General features: G+C 46.8%; 1 protein-coding gene across 2 annotated transcripts in view; it reads right to left on the minus strand.

Annotated features, from left to right (window-relative positions):
* Window positions 1–974: 974 nt before the first annotated feature.
* The window catches only part of ARRDC1 (arrestin domain containing 1), a 53,271-nt gene continuing 34,693 nt past the window's right edge, over window positions 975–19,552 (minus strand). Inside the window, exons 3-8 of one of the 2 annotated variants that reach the window (XM_083721837.1) lie at window positions 8,765–8,815; window positions 5,595–5,749; window positions 5,127–5,306; window positions 4,223–4,399; window positions 3,363–3,774; window positions 975–2,560 (exon numbers count right to left, since the gene is read on the minus strand). In XM_083721837.1, the coding sequence (XP_083577963.1) occupies window positions 2,496–2,560; window positions 3,363–3,774; window positions 4,223–4,399; window positions 5,127–5,306; window positions 5,595–5,749; window positions 8,765–8,815 (1,040 nt within the window). In that variant the 3' untranslated portion in view covers window positions 975–2,495. Of the gene's footprint in view, window positions 2,561–3,362; window positions 3,775–4,222; window positions 4,400–5,126; window positions 5,310–5,594; window positions 5,750–8,764; window positions 8,816–19,552 lie in introns of both variants that reach the window. The other variant, XM_083721836.1, reaches the window with a different exon arrangement.

The following is a 19,552-nucleotide window of genomic DNA, read 5'->3' on the forward strand; positions in this document are numbered from 1 at the left end:
TGTTTCAAGGTTTTCCTACATTCAAGGAGTGTATATGCCTTTTCATTAAATGAAATACAACAAATGAATTACTTCACTGCAAATTAAAGACAGGTGAGGGCTTGCAATGAAACAGCAGTATTTCAAGGGCTCCCTCTCCATAATTTCCAGCTGCTCCATTCCATTATCTATCCTGAATCATTTCCCATCATATTCGCATTACAGACACTCAAGTGTCCATTGAACATACCCAGGTCTCCTAGATTCTCTGTCTCTCTCTCCTCTCCACCCTACACTGGCTGCCAACTTTTGGTACTTCTCATACCTCCTGTTGATACACCCCCTCTTGGTGGGTGTTGCTGATTTGACTACATTAGCACCAGCATTCTTGTGTTTCAGAAACAGTAAAAGGTAAAGGGACCCCTGACCATTAGGTCCAGTTGCGGACAACTTTGGGGTTGCAGTGCTCATCTCGCTTTATTGGCCGAGGCAGCCGGCATACAGCATGACTAAGCTGTTTCTGGTGAACCAGAGCAGCACACAGAAATTGTGTTTACCTTCCTGCCAGAGTGGTAACCAATTTATCAACTTGCACTTTAATGTGCTTTCAAACTGCTAGGTTAGCAGGAGCAGGGACTGAGCAACGGGAGCTCACCCCGTCGTGGGGATTCGAACCGCCGACCTTCTGATCAGCAAGTCCTAGGCTCTGTGATTTAACCCACAGCACCACCTGCATCCCTTCAGAAACAGGGGGATTTGCAAAATAAGCCAAGACAAGCAGGATGACTCCTGCTTTACATTTATGGTTAAATCCAGAGATGGGGAACCTCTGGCCCTCCATTGCTGGAAAACTCTTTGTCACACACAGGCAGGATGAGGCCGGCAGTTGTTCGGAACAGCACTTAGAGGACCAACTCCTGATTCAATCAGAGCTGCTGAGAGGAGTACCGCGGGGGGGGGGGGCGTGCGAGTGAAGCAAAGAATACATTTTTACATTCAAGGTCTCAGAATAATTTATTAAATACATTTAAAATCTGTGTTTTCAAAGTTTCACCATTTAAACAAAGCTGATTGGAAAAAGACACAAATAAAAAGGGTCGTGGAAGAGGATCAATTGTCCTATAAAAACCACGTGGTGCTGGGAATGTGAACGTTTGCATGTCCATGTTGCTGGATCATCTACCCAGCAAACTTGAAGGAGTTCATGAAGAAAGGCTGGCCGAGAGAAAGGAAAAAGGCTTCACGACTCCAGAGGTGGTGCTTAGCAGATCAGACTTGCACACACAGAAAAACCTAACGCCCAACGTGGTAAATAGCCATGGAAAAAATAACACCCCCCCCCCACAAACCCACAGACACACACAGTGTGTCAGAAGCCCTGCTTTAAAAGTACTTTGACATTGGCTGTTCTGTAACATTGAGATTGCAGAGGCCGGGAGCCTCTCTGGGCAACAGCTAGTCCACTTTTAAAACTGCTATGCTAGTAAGCAGGCAGAACTCTCTATTTGAAGGAGGAGGCAAGAAACTCCAGAAGGAATATAGCCAACCAGCCTCCCACCTCCACTGGCCATGAGCTGCAAAGCTGCAGAGGCACTCACTGTGGAGCACAGCACGAGACCTGTTCCCACCCAATGTTATCCAATGGATCAAGTGCATCACTACCCAAAGCTCCCAACTATTTGGAATTCTGCTTAACAAACTGTATGTTTTTCTTTTCTTTTCCAAAAAGCTCTCCTCCTTCCCCTCCTCCATCTGGACTCACTTCCTGGGAGAAGCAAAGTCAAGAGGTAGAGTTAGGCTAGAATTGTGATTGTCAGTTGTCTCCAGTCTGTGGATTACAGGGGTGGCAGAGAGAGGGAAAATGGTAGCTACTACAAGCACTCAAGAGCCAAAAAAGGAACTACTACAAGCACCCAGAGTAAAAATCAGATGTGCTATGCCACATTTTTTTAAAAAAAATGGCAGGGAAATGCCAGTTGCCCTACATCAGAAGGAATGTTGGTAGCAGCTCTTCCTGCACTGCCTGTACTGTTCACTAGAGGGCAAGCTAGTGCAAAAGGGCGCACTGGGCTTAAATCACGGGATGCCCAGCAGAGAAGCAATTTGTCTACACCCACACACCTTTTCTGGTTAGCACACAACAGATATGGGGTGGCACTCAAAATATATACATATGTACATTCATTCATTCATTCATTTGTTCGTTCGTTCATTCTCTCTCTCTCTCTCTCTCTTTCACTCTCACTCACTCTCTCTCACACACACACTGATCTGCACACACCTCTATCTTTCCATACACGATGACTCCCACATTTCAGATAAGGCATCACGGGTGTTCGGATTATAAAGCAGCAAGTAAGATGATGAACTGTACAGCACAAGGAAAGAGATTGTTGTGCAAGGCAGCCATGGCCCAGGGAACTATTGCTGGGGGAGAGAGCGCCCCCTCCAGGCAATGTTTTGTACTGTCCTTTCTCCCAGCTTGGCATGCCAGACATCAGGTTGTGAGCTCGTGGCTAGTTGCCATTGCTCAGGCTGGAGGTTGCGCTGCTGCAACTTTGTTCATATGAAGGGGGTGCCTCTGGAAGGAAGCAAAAGAGATAGAGAAGTTGAAAGCCATCTAGTTCAGAGGTTTTCAAATTGTGGTCACACAGTCAGTCCCTAGTCATTCTTCGGAACTTAACTTCACAGGAGGCAGTGATGGCCACCAACTTGCAAGGCTTCAAAAGAGGATTAGACCAATTAACAGAGGAGTAAATTTAATGGTGTCTACTAGCCATGTTGGCTATCCTCCATGGCAGCAATGATTCTGAGTACCAGTTGCTGCAACCTGCACAAGGGGAGAGGCCTCTGGAGCTCAGGTCCTGCAGGCATCTGGTTGGGCACTGCGAGAATGGGATGCTGGACTAGATGGGCCACTGGCCTTCTGATGTTCTTATGGTCCACAGATCAGTGGTCCATGAGCTCTAACCGTCTGCAGCCTGAGGAACATAACAAGCTGCCAGTGGTCCATTCAGTTCAGTGCTGTTGAGGCTGCCTAGTTGCAAATTCCCCAGGAAAGAGACTCTCCCGTTCTTTCTGGGAGATGCTGGGAACTGAACATGGGATCTTCTGCATGCAAAGCAGGTGCTTTGCCACAGTGCTGTGGGCCTTCCTTTTTAGTCTTGGTGTTGCCCTTCAGAACTCAGCAGAGAGGAGGAGACAAAGATAGAATATACTGGCTTTGTCATCTGCTCTGGTGCCACTGGCTGACGGCCTCCCTGCCCTTCTGCCCCACCAGTCCCTACAGGCATCACACACTGCTGCCCATGTGGGCAACAGCACAACCCCTGGGGTCTCTGCCCCAGCCAGGGAATCCTATCTGAGGGTAGGCAGGATCTTACCGTATGGGTAACCCCAGGTGCTATACTCCGGAGGCAGGATGAGGGAGCTGGCTGTGGGAACCGGAACCACCGTCCCCTCGGCATAGTAAGGGATCGTCGCTCCTGTCGAGAGGCAGAGTGTGGGGTGGTTGGGCGAGCTGCCCTGCTCAGAGTCCAGCCTTGCTTCCGGGAAGCTCAAGCCTGGTGCATAGCTGAAAGGCTGCTGCTGGGAGTGGCTCTTGGTGGGGATGGAAATGTTGTCCATGGGGTGATAGCCACCGGCAGCCTCCTCGTCCACCGGCGGTGCACTCGGGATCACGGGCGACGGGACGTGAGGGACCGAGCGGGTCGGGTTGAGGGGGATCCTGTTCACAGCGATGTTGCCAATGTAGATCGGGAGAGCAACAGAAACCTCAGGAGATTTCAGGGAAACCTAGGGGCAGGGAGACAACAATATGACAGCAAGCATGAGGACATTGCAGGGGTTTGGACTGGACGGCCCTTAGAGCCCTTCCAACTCTATGACTCTATAAGGAGCAGTCCTGTGGGGTCACACCAAGGACCCATACATCAGGGGTGTGGAAGTGTCAGTCCCAGTGGCTGAATATGGCTCTCCAGACCTCTCTGTCTAGCCCTCAGGTCTACATTTCATCCCTCCCTAGGGATGTTGGTACCTGGAAGGTGTTTTTTTATTATTTACAAAATATATGTGCTGCTTGATACACCTGTTTCCCTGTTAACTCACCCACTTTTGCTTCTGGCCCTCAAGAGGCTGCCCAGGAGGAAATGTGGCCCTCGGGCTGAAAAAGCCCCCCTGCCGACTCTGCTATATTGGTACCCACAACCTGTGCTCCTAATCCTCAGCAGAACCTGGACCTTACCTGGATGTAGTAGTCAATATGGATGAGGCTGCAGCCTTGCAGGATGGACTGAGGCAGTGCTGGGACGAGAATCTGCTCTCTCCATTCTGCATGCTTCCAGGCCTTCACGGGAGAACCCTCCACTTCCGCTATGGTCCTCAGGTCATAGATCCACCGCTTGGATTTGTAGGCAACTTTCTGGGTTGGGGAGAAGAGAAGGGGAAAATAAGGTCTGTATAGTTAAAGCTATGGTTTTCACAATAGTCATGTATGGAACTGAGAGTTGGACCATAAAGAAGGCTGATCGCCGGAGAATGGATGCTTTTGAATTATGGTGCTGGAGGAGACTCTTGAGAGTCCCATGGACAGTAAGAAGATCAAACCTCTCCACTCTTAAGGAGATCAGCCCTAAGTGCTCACTGGAAGGACAGATCCTGAAGTTGAGGCTCCAATACTTTGGCCACCTCATGAGAAGAGAAGACTCCCTGGAAAAGACCCTGATGTTGGGAAAGATGGAGGGCACAAGGAGAAGGGGATGACAGAGGACGAGATGGCTGAATAGTGTTCTCGAAGCTACCAGCATGAGTCTGACCAAACTGAGGGAGGCAGTGGAAGACAGGAGTGCCTGGCGTGCTCTGGTCCATGGGGTCACAAAGAGCTGGACACGACTAAACAACAACAACAATCCAGACCTACTCCAAGTACATCTAATAAAAAAATGGGCCTATTGTTCTGAGAAGAACTGAGTTGAATACAACCCTATAGTTTTGCCTTGGATTCATCAACAGCTAATCCTAATTCTTCATAAAGACAGCCTCCTATGTTCCTAAGATTGCATCTGCTGCAAGGGAACAAAAAATGAACAAGTGCCCCTCAAGCAAAGCTGAGCACCTAAAATACACTATCAAAAGCCTAGCCCGGTTACCTGGATGAGGCTGGCTACAATGGTGCTGGTGTCCCGGCCTGATTTGTTCTCAATGTCTGTCCGCAACTGGATGACTTGCCCTACAACGTAGCCCTTGAGGTCTGTAGTGGCTGTCAGGACCACGTTGCCAGTTTTCACGAGCTTGTAGCTGAACTTCTTTGTGATCGACGTTGTGTTTGGCTGCTGCAGAAAAGGAACACTAGGATGAGAAGGGAAAACACAGCCTGCCTGCCACTGAGTTAGGCCCCACCTGCACTATTCATTTAAAGCACTATGAGGCCACTTTGAACCATCACTGGCTTCTCCTCTAAGAAACCTGTGAACTATAGTTTAAGGTTGCTGAAGATGGCGAGGAGATTCCTATTCCCTTCACGGAATTCCCAAAGTGGTTTAATGAACTGTCCCTTGGGATTGAAAAGCAAGGTATGGGGCTGCCTACCACCTTCCTTCCTTCCCACCAACCCTTACCTCAATCTCAGGGATATCATTCAGGTTCAGCGGGCAGAGGACATAGAATATCTTGCTGCATTTGTGATCCTTGGAAAACCGTGGTGTCTCTATCACAGCTTTGACCTGGTGCAAGACCTTCCCAAAGGGACCCTCGAAGGATGTAGGAGCTGAAGCTGTTTTCCAAAGAGAAAAGAGACAAGATATGGCATATAATGTACTTCCCCCCACCTTTAAAACACCCACACAAACACACTTTCTTATGACTTGCACTAGAAAAGAACAACAAAAATATTTTGCCAAAAAATATTTTGCCAAAATCTACTCTAGGAAAAGGTTTTGACATGCATATGTTTTGCAAACATTAGAAGTAAAACCAAAACCGTACATCTTCTTGATTTCTGATGGTTTTGGGGAGGAGGGTGATGTGGGGCAGTTTACAACCATAAGCACGGCTAAACCAAGACATTTTGGCACCTGAGGCAGACCCCAAAATGGCACCTCCCTCCCCACCAGGGAAGAAATGGTGAGGGAAGATCTACATCAGGAATAAGGTGGGGGTGGGAGGAAAGATTGACATCAGGATCTGCTGCCCTGGTGGATCTTGCCACCTGAGGCAGTCACCTCACTTCACCTCACGGCTGAGCCGGCCCTGACCATAAGGCAGACCTGCACAACTTGGCAGTAGGTAGGGGCCAAAATTAAAACAGGCTAAACTTCTTCGGACCAATTTCCAAGTAAAGTTATAATTAATGATTAAACTGTTTTGCAAATAAACCATATTATTAAAAAGGGAGATTTCAGTTAATATAAATTAACTTGGTGGGCTGCTGTGCAGCAAGAGTGGGGTAAGAAGCCCTCATGTTGCTGCCGCTCACCGCATAGCGGGTGTCAGCTGCGTTGGTCCCTGTCCAATGCCAGTAATGACCAAAAACACAGCGGAAAGATATGACTCCCACTCCTCTAGGACTAGAGATAGATTGGCAATGGCTGGTTGCCGTGGGTTATGTGACAAACAGGAGAGAATGTTCAGTGGCAACCCATCCACCAAATTACATAATGGGCACAATCAGCGCTTTTATTCTGGGGGTACTCAGAGGTATGCAGTACCAACACCTTTTTTCCCTAGAAGAAAAACATTGGGCACAATAGCAGAAGGCAGTTCAAGTGGCACACGGAAAAGCACTCATTACATCTTTACTTTCTTTTACATTTTTTGCAGGCCGTCCTTGGGGGAGCTGCAAGTGGGCTGTAGGTTGTGCAGGTCATAAGGACTAGAAAATTGTTGCTTTCTTTTTTTAAAAAAGGAAAAGCAGGCGGATATTGTAAGCTGCCTTACGGATGCCAATTGTTTTTATTTGTTTAAAATATTCATGAATCACCTGCAATCATAGCTCTCTAAGCAATGTACATTACAGAATAAAATTGGAGCATACATAGTACAAAAACGGTATTTTTTTTTTAAAAAAGGGACAAGATAAAATTGATGTTCCAGAAACAGCATGATGAAATCCATACAATCCATAATTAGTATAGATATCAAATTTCAGAATGTAAATATTCTTAGGAATGTTCAGTTCTGTGCTTTGCATCAAAGTCTGTTTTCAATTTGGTGTTTGCATGGACTATGAACAGCCCCAGACAGACATGTTCTTCAACTACCCCTCTTTCTAAGCATTTTTAAACTCTCTTTTTCAAACCTGATTTAGAAGTTCCTAGTTATTTTAGTTAACTGTTTATTCTTTATATCCCCAGCTTCCTTTAAACAAAGAAACCCTCAATACAAACTGGAAACACCCCCATGGACACCAGCTTAACAACTCTGCAGGTAGGCTAGGCAGGAAAGGTGTGGCCAGCCCAAAATCCACCCAGTGAGCTTCCTGACAGAGAAGATGCTCTTATGCACATCCACAAAGTCAAAGCTCAGTCATTCAATTAAAACAAACAAAAAAACAAACAAAACTATGATGAATAAGCAGGGGGTTTTGGGGGAGGGGAATAACGTTCTTGTTTAATGTTTCACGGTTTTCTATAGAAACAACCAATTTTAAAAATTAAGTGAGAGAATGGAGTGCATGATTTGAACCTGAAGACCCTGATAGGTGCAAATTTTTTGGGGGGGGGGAGAGCACTGCAGATCAGCTTCTGTTCCACATATTCAGCTGTAGGGCTCATTCACACTTGCCCCGTGCTTTCTGGGCAACAGACCCACATTTCCTGGACTGCACTAGAGTACTTTCCCCAACCCCACCCCTTTCCCCAAGAAAACCTGATCTTTAATGCCGAATTGGAACAAATGACAATTTGGGCTTTTCTGCAAGTTGCCAAGGGCCTTAAAGAGTGGGTTTCCGTGAGGAAAGCGGCTGAGGAGGAAAAAATTAAAATAGAAATGCTACGACACAGACTGGAAAAGCACAGAACTGTGCCTAAAAAGCACAGTGAACCATTAGTGTGTATGACTAGTGACCATGTGAACTCAGATGAAGGGTCATATATATATATTTAATAAATAAACCAATAAATAAGACAGGGAGCCCAACAGGAGTTGCTGCCAAAGAGGAGGAAGGGCCAACCCATTCTAGTTCTGTCCCCATCCTCCTCCTCCTCCCTCTACAAAGGAAACATTGAGATGGAGGAGGCGGCTGCGCAATCTGACAGCTACTGGACTGGGCTCTAAGCAGCAAGGTAGACAGGTGGGGGCTTCCTGAAAGCAGACTGGGGTTGTTAGAACAACACCTCAGTCACATTCATTCACTTGACACAAAACCATGGCTAGCTCTTGCACAGGTTTTGGAATTCCCACCCCACAGAGGTGCATCTGACACCTTTGTTGAATAGTTTTTGTCGTATGCTGAAAATAAACCTCTCTTTTCTGTCCGCTGATGCAACTGAGACCCACCACACTCCTATGATTTTTAACTTAGTTGTAAGCTGTTTTAACAGTGTATTTTAAATCATTACAGCCTGCCATGGTAAGTTAGGGTGAAAGGCAGGTAAGAAATCCAAATAAAATTACCAATAATAATAGCAATATCTGACAGCAGTTAAGCACTTGAATGACACCCCAGGCAACCCTGTGATTGTGCTCACAGGACATTAAAACCGAGGTTATCGGAAGTCTGAAGTCACTGTTCAGTCGCAGTCCTGTAAATCAATGGGAACAAGAGAGCAAAAGAATAAATTCACTGTACCTGGAAGCAGGAACTGGAAAGGGAATGTGTGCTCCCCAGCTGCCAGGACCCCTGCAAAATATAAATGCAGAATAAGTGTAGGTAAAAGAAGAAGCCAGCAGGGAACTGTAAAACAGGACTTAAGAAGAAACAGGCCACATGCCCATCTAGACCCACATCCTGGCCTCACAGTGGCCAGCCAGGTGGCCTCAGTGAAAAGCTCAAAAGGAGGGCCTGAATGCAAACACCATTTCTCCAGTGGCGTAGCGTGGGTTGTCAGCACCCGGGGCAAGGCAAGTAATTTGCTCCCCCTAACCCGTGGTAGGGGCAGAGAGCTGCGAGTGCGAGCGTGCCCCCCCAGATGTTGCGCCCGGTGCGGCTGCCTCCCCTGCCCCCCATGCTACGCCACTGCATTTCTCCACTAGTAATTCCCAGCAGCTTCTATCCAGAGGCATATACTGCCTCCAACAAAGGAGACAGAACGAAATAAGAGCATGGGTCAGGCTAGTGGCCCATCCAGTACAGCATCCTGTTCTCACCTTGACAAACAAGATACCTGTGGGAAGCCCAGAGGCAGGACCTGAGCACCCTCTGCACTTGCAATCCCAGGAAGTGTTATTCAGAGAGGGTGGGGGTAGTATGTAAAAAGAACTCTGTGGCTGGATCAGGCTAAAGACCCTTCTAGTCCAGCATCCTGAACTCACAGTGGCCAACCAGATGCCCCATTACAGGAGACTTTTTTTATATATATTAATATTGCAATACATATATGAGATGGGACGCGGGTGGCACTGTGGGTTAAACCACAGAGCCTAGGGCTTGCTGATCAGAAGGTTGGTGGTTTGAATCCCCGCGACAGGGTGAGCTCCCGTTGCTCTTCCCAGCTCCTGCCAACCTAGCAGTTCAAAAGCATGTCAAAGTGCAAGTAGATAAATAGGTACCACTCCAGCGGGAAGGTAAACGGCATTTCCGGGCGCTGGTCTGATTTACCAGAAGCGGCTTAGTCCTGCTGGCCACATGACCCGGAAGCTGCACGCCGGCTCCCTTGGTCAATAAAGCAAGATGAGTGCCGCAACCCCAGAGTCGTCCATGACTGAACCTAATGGTCAGGGGTCCCTTTACCTTTACCTTTCAAGACATTAGCTGTAACAGCACCTGTATGACGGAATCTGTCCCATTTCTTCATTTTCTGAATAGTCGGGTGGCACTTGGGTCCTGCTTACAAGTCTCCCGTAAGATGGATTTTGATTAGATTATCAACCCTAATCAAATTTGGGCCACCAACCTGGATGGCTTCAAAAGAGCGTTAAATATATTCATGGAGGAACAGGCTGCTGGCCACAATGCCTCTGTTTCACCTCCGCTGTTGGAGGCAGTCCGCCTCTGAGTGGCAGATGCTGGGAATCACAAGGGGGTGGGGAGAGGGGCTGTTGGGCTCAAGTCCTGCCTGTGGGCTCCCTATTGAGGTTTCTAGTTGGCCACTGTAGGAATAGAATGTTGGACCAGATGGGCCCCTGGCCTCATCCAGCTGCAGGTCTGTTTTTACGTTCTGCCTCTTACATAGAGTACAATGGTACTTCTGGTTGCGAACGGGATCCGTTCCGGAGGCCCGTTCGCAACATGAAAAGAGCGCAACCTGAAGCGCCGTATCTGCGCAGGTGCACAATGCGATTTGGTGCTTGTGTGCATGCGCAAAGTGCAATTTAGCGCTTCTGTGCATGTGGGAGCGGCAAAACCCGGAAGTAACCCTTTCCGGTACTTCCGGGTCACTGCGGGACGTAACCTGAAAGAACGTAATATGAAGCGGACGTAACATGAGGTATGACTGTAGGAAATTTACTAGTTGCTACTACAAGTTAATTAATAATCCACAGGCCTTCAACATCTCACATGAAAATGTTTGATTTCATACGACGAGGGTGAAGGAAGCTCAGTTAAAAAAATAAAAAGAACACCAACTAAAAATGTATTTCTCACTGTTCAAAAATTTTTTTTTAAAAAAATATTAGGACAAATGCTGTCACCAGCATACCCTTTAGTAATACAAGTACACTCTAAATGTTGCTTGTAGATCTTCATAGCTTGGGATGCAAATGAAGACATGTGAGAAACTGAATCAGTTCCCATTTCATTGTGACTCTACCCAATTAACACTTCCCAAAGGCAGCAGATGAACCCAATGCATCTATCATTTGAAATTCACGCCCCTCCAAATTTTGCAGGGCGGATCTCCAATTTTTAAAAGTATGTAAAAAAAGAGAGTATATACTTGGGGAAAGTGTGCATAAAAATACTGATGAAAGCAATATAATAACCTATACTATATGAGGGGAAACTGGCTGCAAAAGTGCAAATTTTAGACAAAATTACACACAATTTGCATACATCAGAGGAAATGCAAACTAAGTCCTAATATGTTTAACGGAGTTTATTCCCATTTAAACTGAGAATGGCAACCAGACAGACTTTACAACTGACTCAGTCCCACAAGATCTTACAATTGTATGATAATGTGATCTTGTGGTTGCATGATTTAATGATATGGCTGCAAAATATGGTTGTATAATATCATTATTGTGTGATATTATGATATGAACTTGTAAACAGGGGCATTTGTGAGGGTGGTTTGAGGGGAAGGTCCCAAGTGCTGCCTCAGGGGGTACCCAGGACCAAGAGACGTGGGTGGTGAGGGAGCTGCTGCAGTGACCAGCAACACCTGTGCCATGTTTGTCTTCTTGCCCAAGAAGGTGCAAAACTACCCTCAGTTGCCTTGCTGAACGAGAAGGCACAGCAACCTGAGCTCACTTAGCCACACTTTGAGCTACTGGCCAAGCGGAGGAATTCCTTGATAGAGCAGAGTGGACTCTCCTGGAGCAGTGATGCAGATGACGTCCCCCTAGGGAGGTGGAAGATCTCCCCATGCAGGAGACGAACCCCTGGAGGAACATGACATGCGGATGCAAGACTGCCAGGATCCATGTATTACTGGAGCTGCAAGGCTGATTCCATGCCCTCACCTTGGACACTGATTCTGGGCCAGAGGAGCAAGGACAGTAGTTGCAGACCTCAGAATACACCAAAATGTCTGTGGAAGGCACAGTTTACAGAACCATTTCTGCCGTTCCTCAGAGGAGGAGGAGATGAGTGGTGGTGGTAAGGGACTCCCTGCGAGGGGGGCAGAGGCAGCAGTGTGTGGAGGTAGCAGGATGTCCTGGGAGGTGTGAGCCTTCCAGGTGCAAAGATTTATGATATGGCAGACAAGCTGCCAAGTCTTATGATGCCCACTGACCCCAACCCCTTCCTTCTGGTTCATGTGGGTACAAATAGTACTCCACACGCAGCTTTCGATGTATAGCAAGGGACTATAAGACTGGGCGGGATGTGGGTGGCGCTGTGGGTTAAACCACAGAGCCTTGGATTTGCCGATCAGAAGGTCGGCGGTTCGAATCCCCATGACGGGGTGAGCTCCCGTTGCTCGGTCCCAGCTCCTGCCAACATAGCAGTTCGAAAGCACGTCAAAATGCAAGTAGATAAATAGGTACCGCTCCGGTGGGAAGGTAAACGGCGTTTCTGTGCGCTGCTCTGGTTCGCCAGAAGCTGCTTAGTCCTGCTGGCCACATGACCCGGAAGCTGTACGCCGGCTCCCTCGGCCAATAAAGCGAGATGAGCACCGCAACCCCAGAGTCGGTCACGACTGGACCTAATGGGTCAGGGGTCCCTTTACCTTTACGAGACTGGGCAGGAAGCTGAAAGGCCTTCAGGCATGGGTGGATTTTTCATCCCTCCAACTCCCATCAGCCCCACACAGGATGCCCAATGGCCAAGAATCCCATGATGGGAGGATGGGAGCTGTTATCCAACAATTTTGGCTACCCTAGTGTGCTCAGCTTCAGGCTCTTCTGTCCTACAAACTAGGCTGAAATATTATACCCTGCCTAGCCACTAGGGGGATCAGAAGTAGCTTTTCACCAACAGGTACAAATACAGGGTGAGTGCTTTAAAAGAGGTCCTGTGGATACAGAGTACACATGTTCCATGGGGCCTCTTTTAAAAGACTCACCCTATATAAATTAAGCTCGCTGCAGTCACCTACTGTCTAGTTCTGGCACACTTGGAAAAATTAACTGTACAGTGGTACCTTGAGTTAAGTACGTAATTCGTTCCAGAGGTCCATTCTTAACCTAAAACTGTTCGTAACCTGAGGTACCACTTTAGCTAATGGAGCTTCCAGCTGCCGCCGCGCCGCTGCTGCACGATTTCTGTTCTCATCCTGAAGCAAAGTTCTTAAGCCAAGGTACTATTTCGGGGTTAGCGGAGCCTGTAACCTGAAGAGTCTGTAACCTGAAGTGTATGTAACCCGAGGTACCACTGTAATGCGTATTGCTTCACAGCTGGAAGAGCCATAGTTCACAGGTAGAGCATCATGCTTTGCATGCAGAAGGTCTGAGGTTCAATCCCTGCATCTCCAAGTAGGATTGGGTGAGATCCCTGCCTGAAACCCCGGAGGAGCTGCTGCCAGCCAGTGTAGACAATAATGAGCCACATGTGCCAATAGCTTGATGCAGTATAAGGCAGTTTCCTGTGTTGCTGAAGCCTTGCTGTGTCTGGGGGCCCTCCTGCAACTCTGTACATCCAGCCCAGAGGCCTTCCTTGATGGCACCAATGACTCTTCCTCCGAAAGGTGTATAGAGGAACACATCCAAAAGGGGAAGCCACCCCTTGACCCCTGTGCAACTTTTTGAGGAAACAGCTGCAGCGCTGTGCTAAATGCATCCCAGCATGACTCCAAATTTGTAACCACTGGGGAATGCAAATCCCATACAACTGTAAAAGGAAAAAATAAACTGCTAAGATTTTTTTAAAGCATGTGAAGGCGGTCAGCTGAGCAAAGACTGCTAGAACAGGGTGGTCCCCAGGGCTGGATTTAGGTTCGATGAGGCCCTAAGCTACTGAAGGTAATGGGGCCCTTTATATGTGATATTTTAGGGAGCAGGCTAGCAGGCGGGGGCCCATTACTTACATCACAGGAGCCTACAGAACACAAAACACTGTTGCTATATGTAGGTTTTATTTTATTTGTTTTTCATCTTATACAGTGGTACCTCAGGTTAAGTACTTAATTCATTCCGGAGGTGCGTTCTTAACCTGAAACTGTTCTTAACCTGAAGCACCACTTTAGCTAATGGGGCCTCCCGCTGCCGCCGTGCCGCCGGAGCACAATTTCTGTTCTCATCCTGAAGCAAAGTTCTTAACCTGAAGCACTATTTCTGGGTTAGCGGAGTCTGTAACCTGAAGCATATGCAACCTGAAGCGTATGTAACCTGAGGTAACACTGTATTTTGGAAATGTACATCCAGTTTGTTTTTTCCTTTAAACTTTTTTTGGGGGGGGGCAAGAGAGTGAGGCCCTAAGCTACAGCTTGTTTAGCTTATACGTAAATAGGACACTGGTGGCCCCTATTTAACTAAAGAAGTACCTTTATGTGAAAGTAGAGTACATTGGTACCTCGGGTTACATATGCTTCAGGTTACAGGTTACAGAGTCCGCTAACCCAGAAATAGTACCTTGGGTTAAGAACTTTGCTTCAGGATGAGAACAGAAATCGTGCTCCGGTGGTGTGGTGGCAGCGGGAGGCCCCACTAGCTAAAGTGGTGCTTCAGATTAAGAACAGCTTCAGGTCAAGAACGGACCTCTGGAACAAATTAAGCACTTAACCCAAGTTATACAACTTAAGAAGAACTGCTTGCTCCTATATAGGGCCCAGTATAAGGCTGGCTGTTGCTGAAGCAACATTAGAGGCTCTGCTTCCCTCCCCTCCCCTCCCCAACACTGTATCTTTGTTCTCTTCTGGCATTTAGTGTGAGCCTTGCACAAGGAAGTTTAACATCTCCTTGCTGTGGCAGAGGTCAATGCTTGCAGCAGGACAACTACCTTCTCTCCACAACCCATTATTTGCATACTGAGCCCAACAAAATCTCTCTCTCTCTCCCCACTCCCCAACAAAATATTTCCCTTGATTGTTGAGAGAACAGAATAAAACTTGGTGTCTACAGTCTACTGTGCAATTCTGTTTACAGAGCAAGCAAAAGCCTAATCCCCACCCCAGAGGGGGAAGAGGAAAAGATGCAATTGACAGCACTCACAATACTCCAAGCAGAAGCTCTCAAACACAGAGAGTTGTTACTTAAAAAGAGACTTGCTGGTTAGTGACTTTAGGCAACTTCACAGTCAAGGAGAGTTAAGCAGACAGAGGGCTCATCCACAATTCTGCTTGTCCCACTGCACAAACATCAGTCGGGTTTTCTGTGCATTTATGTTGATTCAGTGTTAATCAGTGGGTTAAAAAGCAGCAGAATGAAAAACCACCCAGGCTCATGCCTGGAAAGCGTAGGACAAGTGGAAGTTTGGATGAGCCCAGGGAGTGATGCATTTGAGAGATGCCTTGGGGTGATGGGCCAAGGTTTGCACGCAGTACAAGGGAATGCAAGCCTGCCTTACAAGAGGGTTGTTGCAAAGATGAATGAATGCCTGCCAAGTTCTTCACACATTCTAAAGTGTGCTGTGCTAGACGCCAACAGCAATACTAGGTTGGTGTTGTTCTCGGAGGTTGAGGTTTGAACCCCACTCCTGCTGTGTCCTCACTAGGAAGTCTGCAGCAAAGACACTTTCAGGCTTCTTGTCTGTGTTATGGGGGGGGGGGGAGATAATGACAATTACCTACCCTAGAGGGTTGTTGTAAAACGGTTATAAAAGTAATTTGAGCAAGCAGCAGGAAATGCTGGATCCATGTACAGTGGACACTCGGGTTGCGAACGTGATCCATGTGGTATGCACATTCGCAACCCGCAGTGGCACGTCTGCGCATGTGCGGGTTGTGATTCGGTGCGTCTGTGCATGCGCAAAGCGTGATTTAGAGCTTCTGCACATGCGCGACCGCCGAAACCCGGAAGTAACCTGTTCCGGTACTTCCAGGTTTTGGCGGTCCGCATGCCGAAAAAACACAACCTGAAGCATCTGTAATCCGAGGTATGACTGTAAAGAAGCCCATAGCTCAGTGGGTAAAAGCCCCTGGCATTGTATGCATAAAGCATCACTGTCAACCCCCTGGCGTCTCCAGCTAAGGGCATCAAGCACAAAGGCTGGGGGTTGATTTGACCCCCAGGGCCTCAGAAAGAAGTTCAAAACTCAAGCAGATACTATTGGGCTAGACTCTTCCCAAGTCACCTTGACTCTCCTCAAGTTACCTTGGTCCAAGAAGTCTTGATCAGAGAAACAAGCCCTTTTTTCCTCCAAGATTTGCTCAAAATGCCATTTCTCCCCATTAAAAATAAAAAAAAGTCTTGATCATGGCAGACAGGAGTTCAGTGTATAAAACTCTAAAAACCATTCAGGGCTTACTTCATTCCCAGAAGCCTGAACAAAGGGCTCAGTGTCTCCCCACACAAAAGCTTTTCCTGAAATTTGTTCACAGCTAAAAATACCTCTGAGAGAAAGTCATTATGCCTAGAGGCTGCTAGGTCAGATTCCACCTGTAAATGCCCCCCTCCCATTGTCCCCTTTGTCCAGGGAGGGAGACAGGCAGGGGCTTAGGTGGGAGCACTGAACTCAGTGGAGAGACAGCTAGGAAACTTCTTGGAGAGCGTCATGCCTTATTTCTGCAGAAAGCCTTATGGAGCTTTCATTTAGAAAGAAAAGAAAACTGAGCAGTATATATTGATGGTCTGCCAGTGTAAGCAAGGCTTAGAGCAAGATTTTCCGGTTGAGCCCCTCCTGCTCCAGGCACAAACAATAAAAGCAACAAATATTTTGAAGGATGATTTGTTGGTTTTTCGTCAAGTTACACACTAATTTATTGTTGAGGTAATTGAGATACAGTGGTACCTCAGGTTACAGACTCCGCTAACCCAGAAATATTACCTCGGGTTAAGAACTTTGCTTCAGGATGAGAACAGAAATCGTGCTCCGGCGGTAGCGGGAGGCCCCATTAGCTAAAGTGGTCTTCAGGTTAAGAACAGTTTCAGGTTAAGAACGGACCTCCGGAACGAATTAAGTACTTAACCTGAGGTACCACTGTACTTGCACAGATTTCACCAGCCAGCAAGATCAGGAAAGAAGAGGTTTTAAAGATTGTTTAAAAAAACTGAACATGCCAGTATTCCCAGTAACCGTAAACTACAGTTCCCAGGAATCTGTTTTAATGTGTGGTGTGTAAAGGTAAAGGTAAAGGTACCCCTGCCCGTACAGGCCAGTCGTGACCGACTCTGGGGTTTCGTGCTCATCTCGCTTAAGAAACCGGGAGCCAGCGTGCTAGGTGGGCAGGAGCTGGGACCAAATGACGGGAGCTCACCCCGCCACGGGGATTCGAACCGCCGACCATGCGATCGGCAAGTCCTAGGCACTGAGGTTTTACCCACAGCGCCACCCGCGTCCCGTGTGGTGTGTACACAGCCTCAATAGTTATAGTGGGAATTCCTTGCAGATTACCACAGTGCCTGGAGACAATCAATCAGGTTGGGTATCCACAGCAGTGAGCAGAGGAGAAATGACCACAGGGAGGACAGCAGAGAGAATAAACGCCATGATGCATCTGCAGCAGCACAACCAGCCACTTTCACCTGCCCCAGCTGCAACAGAACATGTCTCTCCCATTTCGGTCTCTACAGCCACAGCAGGCGCTGCAACTCTCCAACAGTTTGACCCCCGAAGATGCACTCCTCCATTGTCTCCTGAGACAGACAGATGCCAACTCAAAACACACACAAAGGCTGGGGAAACTCTGACCTATAACTCCCATCAACTCTAAAACTTGGGGCTGATAAGAACTGGAGTCCATCAGCATCGAGAGGGGTCAAAGGTCTCCCAGCTTTGTTTTCCTTTAATTGTTGGGAGTGTGGCAGGGATAAGGCTTGTTCTTTTTATTGTATGTACAGTTGGATGAGAGTTGGGGGTTGGGGGGGATTTTGTGTTGTATATCATTTTAATTTGGCTTTTAATTAATTTTATCCATTTTAATTTATTTCATTATTAAGTGTCACTGAAACATCTCTCCCCCCAATAACGTGATTAACCAATAAAATAACAAGCCAAAAATCCTAAGCTCCGAATTCTCTGCCCATTGACATTTTTTTCCTGTGATGCTTTTTATTTGATTTTCTTTCATTATACATTTACATATTCCAATCTATACTTTAACTTATGTTAAGTGTAAAACATATCCAAATAATATCCACATTTCTTCACCCGTGACTTCCCACAACCACACTGCAGCTTTTTCTATTCTATTTTTCTTTTCAGTTGTGCTGATTACCTTTGTTATCTCATTTACACACAATAAATAACATATCTATCTGAATTTTTACTTCGTGAAATTTAGTCAATACATATCAAGGGTTTGATTTGGGAACAATGTTTTATAATATATTCTTCCACACTTTCCCACTCTTTTAAGTCTTTGGTTTGATTGTTGCCCGATTACCACTGACACAAGGCCAGTACCTTTGCTGTCTTGTTTTGTGTGCCTGCTAAAAACACTTCTGTTTATGCACGCCTCCCCAGTCATGTGAAGTTGACATATATTTTAATCCGTATTTTTACCTTATAACGCATACTTTTAATTGTTGAGTTTACTCGTTCTGCTCTTCTTAAGACTTGTTTTTTTGCTGACAATTCCAATGTTGATATACTTTGTAAACTGCTTAGAGGACTTATGCGCAGTTAAGCGGAATCTATATTTTGTTAAAATACTAATAGTAAAATGCACACTAATAGTAAGCTACTAATAGTTGTAACAAAACACAAAAACTTGCTATCCACCTTTTGAAATGGCAACAGAAATATTTGGCCTCTTTCGAACCTGAAGGTTGAAATATAAGCAAGAAATATAAACAAGACCCTGATATAAGTAAGAACCCTCTCCCCCAGCGCTACCTCCTTCGCCCTCTCACCTCTGAGGTGCAGATAAGTCTGTGGGATAGAGGCCAAGTTTCCATGGCTTTGAATGCAAGCATATCTCTGCACCTTTCCCATCCCATCCAGGTGGCTGCTACCTGCCTCACTGGCCACACTGCTAAATTGTTCTCTAGAATATAATAACAAGGCACAGGTTGGATGCTTTGGAGGAGGCGATCTGGTTTCATAGGAGAAGAGACACTCGAAACATGAGCAGCAAAGGTAACTTCATCATTTTCTGTGAGGGAGGCTGTTTGGGAGCTGCAAGGAGCCAAGAGTGGCCAGATCCTGTCTGCTAGAGAAGAGGAACTGCATTCCGTGGAGCAACAGTCAAGGGGCTTGGAACACCCACTTGGGAACAAAGCAGCTTATTATGTTCCTTCTAGCTCAGTACAGAGCAGGCTTGTCCCAACTGTTTCAGCCCCAGGACCCACTTTTAACCCAAGCTTGCATTGGGGAACCACTGCTTAATCCTTTGCCATATATTTACATGATGCTAGTAGGGCTGAGACATCACCTTGCCAACAAAGGTCCGTATAGTAAAAGCTATGGTTTTCCCAGTAGTGATGTATGGAAGTGAGAGCTGGACCATAAAGAAGGCTGATCACCGAAGAATTGATGCTTTTGAATTATGGTGCTGGAGGAGACTCTTGAGAGTCCCACGGACTGCAAGAAGAGCAAACCTATCCATTCTGAAGGAAATCAGCCCTGAGGGCTCACTGGAAGGACAGATCCTGAAGCTGAGGCTCTAATACTTTGGCCACCTCATGAGAAGAGAAGACTCCCTGGAAAAGACCCTGATGTTGGGAAAGATGGAGGGCACAAGGAGAAGGGGATGACAGAGGGCGAGATGGTTGGACG

Source organism: Podarcis gaigeae, assembly GCF_964106915.1.
Source record: "Podarcis gaigeae genome assembly, chromosome: Z".
NCBI classification, from domain to species: Eukaryota; Metazoa; Chordata; class Lepidosauria; order Squamata; family Lacertidae; genus Podarcis; species Podarcis gaigeae.